Below are 10803 nucleotides of genomic sequence, written 5' to 3' on the forward strand. Positions count from 1 at the left end.
GAGACTGTGATGTCATGCAGCAAAGGATGATGTCATAGTTCTGGGGTGACATCCTGGCCCTGGATCATGGAGGGGGTGGGGCTAATGGCACATGGGCCAAATTCAACAACCCAGAGCCCCCCGTCCATGAACCATGGTGGGGCCTGCACAGGGCCCCACTGCCATGGTGAGGGGTCTCAGGGGCATCTGTGGGGCTGGGCTGGCAGGGGGCTGCGGGTCGGGAGTGAGGGGCACCAGCAGGGCTGGGGGGGTGCAGTGAGGGGCAGCCCCATCCGCTGAAGGGCTGGGTGCCGCATTCACACCCCGACTCATTTCCTCTGCCCCCCGCCCCCCCTTCCCGCTGCTTCTCAGCACCGGGCCGGGCCGGAAAACGTGAGAACAATGAGGGGAGGAAAGACACCGGCCAGGCCCTGAGAGCAGGGGGAGTTGGCAAGAGAACCCAGGAGTCCTGGCTCCCAGCCCCCCTGCTCTAACCCACCAGTCCCTGCTCCTCTCCCAGAGCTGGGGAGAGAACCCAGGAGTCCTGGCTCCCAGGACCCCAGCCTGCTCTAACCCACCAGCCCCCACTCCTCTCCCAGAGCTGGGGAGAGAACCCAGGAGTCCTGGCTCTCAGCCCCACCCTGCTCTAACCCACCAGCCCCCGCTCCCCACCCCGAGCTGGGGAGAGAACCCAGGAGTCCTGGCTCCCAGCCCCCCTGCTCTAACCCACCAGCCCCCGCTCCCCTCCCAGAGCTGGGGAGAGAACCCAGGAGTCCTGGCTCCCAGCCCCCCTGCTCTAACCCACCAGCCCCCGCTCCCCTCCCAGAGCCAGGAGAGAACCCAGGAGTCCTGGCTCCCAGCCCCCCTGCTCTAACCCACCAGCCCCCGCTCCCCTCCCAGAGCTGGGGAGAGAACCCAGGAGTCCTGGCTCCCAGCCCCCCTGCTCTAACCCACCAGCCCCCGCTCCCCTCCCAGAGCCAGGAGAGAACCCAGGAGTCCTGGCTCCCAGCCCCCCTGCTCTAACCCACCAGCCCCCACTCCCCTCCCAGAGCCAGGAGAGAACCCAGGAGTCCTGGCTCCCAGCCCCCCTGCCCTAACCCACCAGCCCCCACTCCCCTCCCAGAGCCGGGCAGAGAACCCAGGAGTCCTGGCTCCCAGCCCCCCTGCTCTAACCCACCAGCCCCCGCTCCCCTCCCAGAGCTGGGGAGAGAACCCAGGAGTCCTGGCTCCCAGCCCCCCTGCTCTAACCCACCAGCCCCCGCTCCCCTCCCAGAGCCGGGCAGAGAACCCAGGAGTCCTGGCTCCCAGCCCCCCTGCCCTAACCCACCAGCCCCCGCTCCCCTCCCAGAGCCGGGCAGAGAACCCAGGAGTCCTGGCTCCCAGCCCCCCTGCCCTAACCCACCAGCCCCCGCTCCCCTCCCAGAGCCGGGGAGAGAACCCAGGCGTCCTGGCTCCCAGCCCCCTGCCCTAACCCACCAGCCCCCACTCCCCTCCCAGAGCTGGGGAGAGAACCCAGGAGTCCTGGCTCCCAGCCCCCCTGCCCTAACCCACCAGCCCCCGCTCCCCTCCCAGAGCCGGGCAGAGAACCCAGGAGTCCTGGCTCCCAGCCCCCCTGCCCTAACCCACCAGCCCCCACTCCCCTCCCAGAGCCGGGCAGAGAACCCAGGAGTCCTGGCTCCCCGCTCCTCCCCCCACCGTCTTCGCACCAAATAAAGGCGCTGGGACTGGAGACAGGAATCCAATTAACTGTTTAATTCATCGGCACTAATTAGCATCTTCCCGGCATAAATTAGAGGCATTAAGAAGGGTTGAAAGCGCCGCGGGGGGGGACACCCCCCCATGCCCTGCCCGCCCCCGACAGTTTTCTGCCGGGCGGGGGAGGCGTCACCGGTTCACTTCGTATCCGAACCCGTTTCTGCCGTCCTGGCAGGAGCCTGGGGGGCAGAGAAAGGGTTAAACTGGGGGAGCCCCCCCCGAACCCCTCCCGCCAAAGCTCCAGGACCGGAAGTTCCCCTCCCCCGCCAGGGCCGGGTCCCCAGAGCTTGTGAGTGAAGGGGGGGGTGGGGGTCCGGGGTCACTCACAGACAGGGGCAGGGGTGAGGGTCCCTGGTCACTCCCGGGCAGGGGGGATGGGGGGGAAGGGGTCACTCCCAGGCCGGGGGGGCAAAGGAGTTGGGGGGTCCGGGGGGTCACTCCCAGGCCGGGGGGGCAGGGGGAGTTGGGGGGCCCGGGGGGGTCACTCCCAGGCCGGGGGGGGCTGGGGGAGTTGGGGGGCCCGGGGGGTCACTCCCAGGCCGGGGGGGCTGGGGGAGTTGGGGGGCCGGGGGGTCACTCCCAGGCCGGGGGGGCAGGGGAGTTGGGGGGCCGGGGGGGCAGGGGGAGTTGGGGGGCCGGGGGGTCACTCCCAGGCCGGGGGGGCAGGGGGAGTTGGGGGGCCCGGGGGGGTCACTCCCAGGCCGGGGGGGGCAGGGGGATTTGGGGGGCCCCGGGGGGTCACTCCCAGGCCGGGGGGGGCAGGGGGATTTGGGGGCCCGGGGGGGTCACTCCCAGGCCGGGGGGGTCACTCCCAGGCCGGGGGGGCTGGGGGAGTTGGGGGGCCCGGGGGGTCACTCCCAGGCCGGGGGGGCAGGGGGAGTTGGGGGGCCCGGGGGGTCACTCCCAGGCCGGGGGGGGCAGGGGGATTTGGGGGGCCCCGGGGGGTCACTCCCAGGCCGGGGGGGGCAGGGGGATTTGGGGGCCCCGGGGGGTCACTCCCAGGCCGGGGGGGGCAGGGGGATTTGGGGGGCCCCGGGGGGGTCACTCCCAGGCCGGGGGGGCAGGGGGATTTGGGGGGCCCCGGGGGGTCACTCCCAGGCCGGGGGGGGCAAAGGATTTGGGGGGCCCGGGGGGTCACTCCCAGGCCGGGGGGGCAGGGGGAGTTGGGGGGCCGGGGGGTCACTCCCAGGCCGGGGGGGCAGGGGGATTTGGGGGGCCCGGGGGGGTCACTCCCAGGCCGGGGGGGCAGGGGGAGTTGGGGGGCCCGGGGGGGTCACTCCCAGGCCGGGGGGGCAGGGGAGTTGGGGGGCCGGGGGGTCACTCACAGGCCCCCAGTCTCTCCTCCAGCAGCAGGAGCTGGTCGCTGAGCGAGTCGAGCCGGTCCAGGTGCCGGAGGCGGCTCCAGAGCTCGGCGGCCTCGTCGGGGCCCAGCTCGGCCAGGGGGGGCGGCAGCAGCCGGCGGAGGGTCCCCAGGGCCCGCTCCACGCGCTGGGGGGGGGCAGCGTCCGTGGGGGGGTGAGCCCCAAACTCCCCGCGGATCCCCCTGGGCCCCCCAAACTCCCGCCAGCGCCCCCGCCCCCAAACCGCTCCTGCCCCCAAACTCCCCGACACCCCCTGGGTCCCCCAACCCCCCTGAACCTCCCACATCTGAACCCCGAAACTCCCCCCAACGACCCTGTGTCCCCCCAACCCCCCTGAACCGCCCACATCTGAACCCCGAAACTCCCCCCAACGCCCCCGTGTCCCCCCAACGCCCCCTGAACCTCCCACATCTGAACCCCGAAACTCCCCCCAACGCCCCCTGAACCTCCCACATCTGAACCCCGAAACTCCCCCCAACGCCTCCGTGTCCCCCCAACCCCCCTGAACCGCCCACATCTGAACCCCGAAACTCCCCCCAACGCCCCCGTGTCCCCCCAACCCCCCTGAACCGCCCACATCTGAACCCCGAAACTCCCCCCAACGCCCCCGTGTCCCCCCAACCCCCCTGAACCGCCCACATCTGAACCCCGAAACTCCCCCCAACGCCTCCGTGTCCCCCCAACGCCCCTGAACCTCCCACATCTGAACCCCGAAACTCCCCCCAACGCCCCCGTGTCCCCCCAACCCCCCTGAACCTCCCACATCTGAACCCCGAAACTCCCCCCAACGCCCCCTGAACCTCCCACATCTGAACCCCGAAACTCCCCCCAACGCCCCCTGAACCTCCCACATCTGAACCCCGAAACTCCCCCCAACGCCTCCGTGTCCCCCCAACCCCCCTGAACCGCCCACATCTGAACCCCGAAACTCCCCCCAACGCCCCCGTGTCCCCCCAACCCCCCTGAACCGCCCACATCTGAACCCCGAAACTCCCCCCAACGCCCCCGTGTCCCCCCAACCCCCCTGAACCGCCCACATCTGAACCCCGAAACTCCCCCCAACGCGTCCGTGTCCCCCCAACGCCCCTGAACCTCCCACATCTGAACCCCGAAACTCCCCCCAACGCCCCCGTGTCCCCCCAACCCCCCTGAACCGCCCACATCTGAACCCCGAAACTCCCCCCAACGCCCCCGTGTCCCCCCAACCCCCCTGAACCGCCCACATCTGAACCCCGAAACTCCCCCCAACGCCTCCGTGTCCCCCCAACGCCCCCTGAACCTCCCACATCTGAACCCCGAAACTCCCCCCAACGCCCCCTGAACCTCCCACATCTGAACCCCGAAACTCCCCCCAACGCCTCCGTGTCCCCCCAACCCCCCTGAACCGCCCACATCTGAACCCCGAAACTCCCCCCAACGCCCCCGTGTCCCCCCAACCCCCCTGAACCGCCCACATCTGAACCCCGAAACTCCCCCCAACGCCCCCTGAACCTCCCACATCTGAACCCCGAAACTCCCCCCAACGCCCCCGTGTCCCCCCAACCCCCCTGAACCGCCCACACCTGAACCCCGAAACTCCCCCCAACGCCCCCGTGTCCCCCCAACCCCCCTGAACCGCCCACATCTGAACCCCGAAACTCCCCCCAACGCCCCCTGAACCTCCCACATCTGAACCCCGAAACTCCCCCCAACGCCCCCGTGTCCCCCCAACCCCCCTGAACCGCCCACACCTGAACCCCGAAACTCCCCCCAACGCCCCCGTGTCCCCCCAACCCCCCTGAACCGCCCACATCTGAACCCCGAAACTCCCCCCAACGCCCCCGTGTCCCCCCAACCCCCCTGAACCGCCCACATCTGAACCCCGAAACTCCCCCCAACGCCCCCGTGTCCCCCCAACCCCCCTGAACCGCCCACACCTGAACCCCGAAACTCCCCCCAACGCCCCCTGAACCTCCCACATCTGAACCCCGAAACTCCCCCCAACGCCCCCGTGTCCCCCCAACCCCCCTGAACCGCCCACACCTGAACCCCGAAACTCCCCCCAACGCCCCCGTGTCCCCCCAACCCCCCTGAACCGCCCACATCTGAACCCCGAAACTCCCCCCAACGCCCCCGTGTCCCCCCAACCCCCCTGAACCGCCCACATCTGAACCCCGAAACTCCCCCCAACGCCCCCGTGTCCCCCCAACCCTCCTGAACCGCCCACATCTGAACCCCGAAACTCCCCCCAACGCCCCCTGAACCTCCCACATCTGAACCCCGAAACTCCCCCCAACGCCCCCGTGTCCCCCCAACGCCCCTGAACCTCCCACATCTGAACCCCGAAACTCCCCCCAACGCCCCCGTGTCCCCCCAACCCCCCTGAACCGCCCACATCTGAACCCCGAAACTCCCCCCAACGCCCCCGTGTCCCCCCAACCCCCCTGAACCGCCCACATCTGAACCCCGAAACTCCCCCCAACGCCTCCGTGTCCCCCCAACGCCCCCTGAACCTCCCACATCTGAACCCCGAAACTCCCCCCAACGCCCCCTGAACCTCCCACATCTGAACCCCGAAACTCCCCCCAACGCCTCCGTGTCCCCCCAACCCCCCTGAACCGCCCACATCTGAACCCCGAAACTCCCCCCAACGCCCCCGTGTCCCCCCAACCCTCCTGAACCTCCCACATCTGAGCCCCGAAACTCCCTCCGGCCCCTCCTTTCTCCCACCCAGCTCCCCCCGCCCCGCCCTCCAAGCCGGTAACCCCGCCCCCAGCCCCTAAGCTCCGCCCATTCCCTGCCCCCCTCACCTCCTCCAGCTTCTCCATCTGCTGCTGCAGCTCCAGCACCTGCCTGGTCAGCCGCTCCGGGGCGGGGGGGTCCCGCACTGGGGGGGGGAAGAGGCACTGAAAGAGAACAAACAACGCCCTGCCCCCGAGAACCCAGGCGTCCGGCCCCCCGGCTCCAACGCACCAGCCCCACTCCCCTCCCCGAGCTGGGAGAGAACCCAGGAGTCCGGGCTCCCAGCCCCCCCCGTTCCAACGCACCAGCCCCACTCCCCCGAGCTGGGAGAGAACCCAGGAGTCCGGGCTCCCAGCCCCCCCCATTCCAATGCACCAGCCCCCATTCCCCCGAGCTGGGAGAGAACCCAGGAGTCCGGGCTCCCAGCCCCCCCCCCCACCCCCGTTCCAACGCACCAGCCCCACTCCCCTCCCCGAGCTGGGAGAGAACCCAGGAGTCCGGGCTCCCAGCCCCCCCCATTCCAATGCACCAGCCCCCATTCCCCCGAGCTGGGAGAGAACCCAGGAGTCCGGGCTCCCAGCCCCCCCAGTGGTGCCCCACGTACCTGGGGCGGTGGGCAGCGGGTGGCAGCCGGTCCCGTCGGGCCCCGGGGCCCAGCCGGGCTCACACTCGCACCGGAAGCTGCCCGGGGTGTTGAGGCAGCGCTGGGAGCAGAGCGGGACGGGCGAGCGGCATTCGTCCACATCTGGAGAGGAGAGACCCTCGCAGTGGGGCAGGACGCCTGGGTTCTCTGGGAGGGGAGCGGGGGCTGGTGGGTTAGAGCAGGGGAGTCGGGGGCCCGGACGCCTGGGTTCTCTCCCCAGCTCTGGGAGGGGGGTGGTGGCTGGTGGTTGGAGCGGGGGGGCCCAGGGGCCCGGACGCCTGGGTTCTACTCACCCACGTGGCAGTAACGCCCCCCCCAGCCGGGTCGGCACTGACAGCGGTCGGGGCTGGTGCAGACGCCCCCGTTCTGGCAGGGCTTGTAACACACGGCTGTGGAGGGAGAAGGGCGTCAAAGGGTTAAAAGGGCGGGGGTGGGGGGTCCCCCCCACCCAGCCACCCCCCCAGACTCACCCTCCTCGCAGGTGTTGGCCCCCACGTGTCTCTTCTTCCAGCCCTGGCAGCAGATGGCTCTGGTCTGCAGCACGTCCCTGGTCACCTGACGCAGGGCCACACGGTACGTGGTCCTGTGGGTAGGGATGGGACCCAGGAGTCCTGGCTCCCAGCTTCCTAGGCCCCCACTCCCCCTCAGAGCTGGGAGAGAACCCAGGAGTCCTGGCTCCCAGCCCCCTAGGCCCCCACTCCCCTCCCAGAGCTGGGAGAGAACCCAGGAGTCCTGGCTCCCACCCCCCTAGGCCCCCACTCCCCCTCAGAGCTGGGAGAGAACCCAGGAGTCCTGGCTCCCAGCTTCCTAGGCCCCCACTCCCCTTCAGAGCTGGGAGAGAACCCAGGAGTCCTGGCTCCCACCCCCCTAGGCCCCCACTCCCCTCCCAGAGCTGGGAGAAAACCCAGGAGTCCTGGCTCCCACCCCCCTAGGCCCCCACTCCCCTCCCAGAGCTGGGAGAGAACCCAGGAGTCCTGGCTCCCACCCCCCTAGGCCCCCACTCCCCTCCCAGAGCTGGGAGAGAACCCAGGAGTCCTGGCTCCCGGCTCCCAGCTCGACCCACTAGCCCCCACCTCCCTCCCGAGCTGGGTAGAACCCAGGAGTCCTGCGGGGGGGCGGGTACCTGTAGGTGCTGCAGATGCGTCCCCCGGGGCACAGGGTCAGGTAGGGCTGGTGCAGCGGCCGGGCGAAGGTCTCGTTGTAAACCAGGGGGACCCGCAGGGTGTGACGGGCACAGACACCCCGGCTGGGGGGAGAGATGGTGAGAGAGCGGCCCCCCCACATCTCCCCCCATATCCTCCCAGCCTCCCTGTCTGCTCAGAGCCCCCCAGCTCCCCTGCGTCCTCAGACCCCACCCCAGGGCCCCCTCCCACTCCAAGGAGACCCCCTCCATCCCTCCCATCCCCTATCCCAGGACCCCACACCCCCTGGATCCCACATCCCCGCCCTAGAGCTCCCCCTCTCACCTCTCTGGCTTGGCTCCCTGCCCCCCGGCCCCCAGGATCCCCCCCCACAGCATGGCCACCAGGGTAGGCAGCACCCCTGACATGTCGCGGGGCTCCGGCCTCGGTGCTCTGAGAAGGGGGGCCCCGATTCCAATGGGGCTCCTTGCAGGAGAGAGAGGAGACAATTATTGAACCCAGGCATCCGGGACACCCGCCTCCCCCAATGGGGCACAGTACAGAACCCAGAAGTCCGGGGCTCATTTCCTGTTCAGACCCCCTGTGGGAGGGGGCAGCTCTACTGAACCTTGGGGAGCCCACCCTCCTCCCAGAGCCAGGGAGAGAACCCAGGAGTCCTGGCTCCCAGCCCCCACTGCTCTAATACACCAGACCCCACCACCCTCCCAAGGCCAGGGAGAGAACCCAGGAGTCCTGGGTGTGGGAGTTTGTTAGGGAAAGTAGGGAAGTGCACTGGAGATAGGGACACCCCATAGACCCCCCCTAGCCGCACACCCCATAGACCCCCCCAGCCCCCCATGTGCTCTCACCTTTTCTGCTGGTCCCAGGACCCGGCCCTGCTCCTTCCTCCTGGCCTCTGAGCCGGCCTGAACCCGGAGCCTTCCTGTGGCTGGGGGGGCTGGAATCCCCTCCTCCCGCGTCAGCAAGGGAATCCCCCCCACAGAGCCAGAGCCCCTCCCCCCAGCATCAGGAACCCCCCCACCCCCTCTCCTTGGAGCCAGCAGGGTGGGGTCCCGCCCCCCCCGTGCCCCTTGCCATTTCGGCCTCCGCGACTGATTCACGCAGCCGGCGCCCCCCTCCCCTGGCACCCGGACGAGAAAGGCCCCATTGTGCCCCGCCTGAGCCCCCCCGGATCCGCACCCGGGGCCCTGACGGTGCCGCTTTGTTCCCTGAACCCACGGGGGTGTTGGGGGGCCAGCCGCTGACATCATCAGGGCCAAGCTGGGGGGGGCCCAGACAGGCCTCCCCTCCCCCCCCGGACGGGGACACACAATGGGCTTGTTTAGAGCTGAATCGTGGGCGAGATTTTCCGTCCGCAACAAGCGATTCCTGCCTTTGTCCCATTGTGCCAGTCCGGCCAGCGCCCCTCACTCCCGACCCGCAGCCCCCGGCCCGGCCGGCGCCCCTCACTCCCGACCCGCAGCCCCCGGCCCGGCCGGCTCCCTTCACTCCCGACCCGCAGCCCCCGGCCCGGCCGGCTCCCTTCACTCCCGACCCGCAGCCCCCGTCCCGTCCGGCTCCCTTCACTCCCAACCCGCAGCCCCCGGCCCGGCCAGCGCCCCTCACCCGGCCGGCGCCCCTCACTCCCGACCCGCAGCCCCCGGCCCGGCCAGCTCCCCTCACTCCCGACCCGCAGCCCCCGGCCCGGCCAGCGCCCCTCACCAGGCCGGCGCCCCTCACTCCCGACCCGCAGCCCCCGGCCCGGCCGGCACCCCTCACTCCCGACCCGCAGCCCCCGGCCCGGCCGGCTCCCTTCACTCCCGACCCGCAGCCCCCGTCCCGTCCGGCGCCCCTCACTCCCGACCCGCAGCCCCCGGCCCGGCCAGCGCCCCTCACCAGGCCGGCGCCCCTCACTCCCGACCCGCAGCCCCCGGCCCGGCCGGCACCCCTCACTCCCGACCTGCAGCCCCCGGCCCGGCCGGCTCCCTTCACTCCCGACCCGCAGCCCCCGGCCCGGCCAGCGCCCCTCACTCCCGACCCGCAGCCCCCGGCCCGGCCAGCGCCCCTCACCAGGCCGGCGCCCCTCACTCCCGACCCGCAGCCCCCGTCCCGGCCGGCGCCCCTCACTCCCGACCCGCAGCCCCCGTCCCGGCCGGCGCCCCTCACTCCCGACTCGCAGCCCCCGGCCCGGCCGGCGCCCCTCACTCCCGACCCGCAGCCCCCGGCCCGGCCGGCGCCCCTCACTCCCGACCCGCAGCCCCCGGCCCGGCCGGCGCCCCTCACTCCCGACCCGCAGCCCCCGGCCCGGCCGGCGCCCCTCACTCCCGACCCGCAGCCCCCGTCCCGGCCGGCGCCCCTCACTCCCGACCCGCAGCCCCCGGCCCGGCCGGCGCCCCTCACTCCCGACCCGCAGCCCCCGGCCCGGCCGGCTCCCCTCACTCCCGACCCGCAGCCCCCGGCCCGGCCGGCGCCCCTCACTCCCGACCCGCAGCCCCCGGCCCGGCCGGCGCCCCTCACTCCCGACCCGCAGCCCCCGGCCCGGCCGGCGCCCCTCACTCCCGACCCGCAGCCCCCGGCCCGGCCGGCGCCCCTCACTCCCGACCCGCAGCCCCCGGCCCGGCCGGCGCCCCTCACTCCCGACCCGCAGCCCCCGGCCCGGCCGGCGCCCCTCACTCCCGACCCGCAGCCCCCGGCCCGGCCGGCGCCCATCACTCCCGACCTGCAGCCCCCTGCTATTGTAGTTTGCCAGATCTTTCAATGACCTCTTATTCCTCTCGTCCCCCACCTCAAATCTCCCCCCACCCAGCCCCTCGAGCTCCCATCTCCCCTCCCCCACACTCCTGTTACTAGCCACCTCCCCCCAGCACCGCAGAGACCCCCCAGGCCAGGATGCTCGGCTCCTGCCCCCTTCGATTGTCTGGGGGAGACCCTGGGGGTCCCTGGAGGGGGTACAAGACCTGGGGCACTGGGGCAGCCCTGACTGCCCGGGGAGAGCCCCCTCCTGCCCCCACCCCACAGCACAGTCCCCAGGGCCGCCCTGGGGCAGATCTCTGGGGTGAGCAGGGGTCACTCTGTGATTTCCCAGCAGTCACGTGGTTTCCTTTCCTGGCACCTGGGAGCGGGCGGGACCTAGCCAAGACCTCAGGGTTAGTGACCAGTTGGGGTCGGGGGGGGGCACACGCTGCTCCCCTGAAACGCCAGGACCCTGCCAGTCCCGGCCCAA

General features: G+C 71.7%; 1 protein-coding gene across 1 annotated transcript; it reads right to left on the reverse strand.

Annotated features, from left to right (window-relative positions):
- Positions 1–1716: 1716 nt before the first annotated feature.
- On the reverse strand, positions 1717–8522 carry EGFL8 (EGF like domain multiple 8). The gene is made up of 9 exons (XM_084648618.1): positions 8450–8522; positions 7926–8066; positions 7583–7705; positions 6930–7042; positions 6753–6848; positions 6421–6561; positions 5885–5961; positions 3060–3222; positions 1717–1913 (listed from the first exon to the last, which is right to left on the reverse strand). Exons 2-9 carry the CDS (start codon positions 8006–8008, stop codon positions 1864–1866), a joined length of 846 nt encoding a protein of 281 aa, XP_084504744.1. The 5' UTR covers positions 8009–8066; positions 8450–8522; the 3' UTR covers positions 1717–1863.
- Between the last annotated feature and the right edge of the window lie 2281 nt (positions 8523–10803).

The sequence above is a fragment of the Lepidochelys olivacea genome (assembly GCF_965140295.1).
Source record: "Lepidochelys olivacea isolate rLepOli2 genome assembly, chromosome: 14".
Lineage (NCBI taxonomy): Eukaryota > Metazoa > Chordata > Testudines > Cheloniidae > Lepidochelys > Lepidochelys olivacea.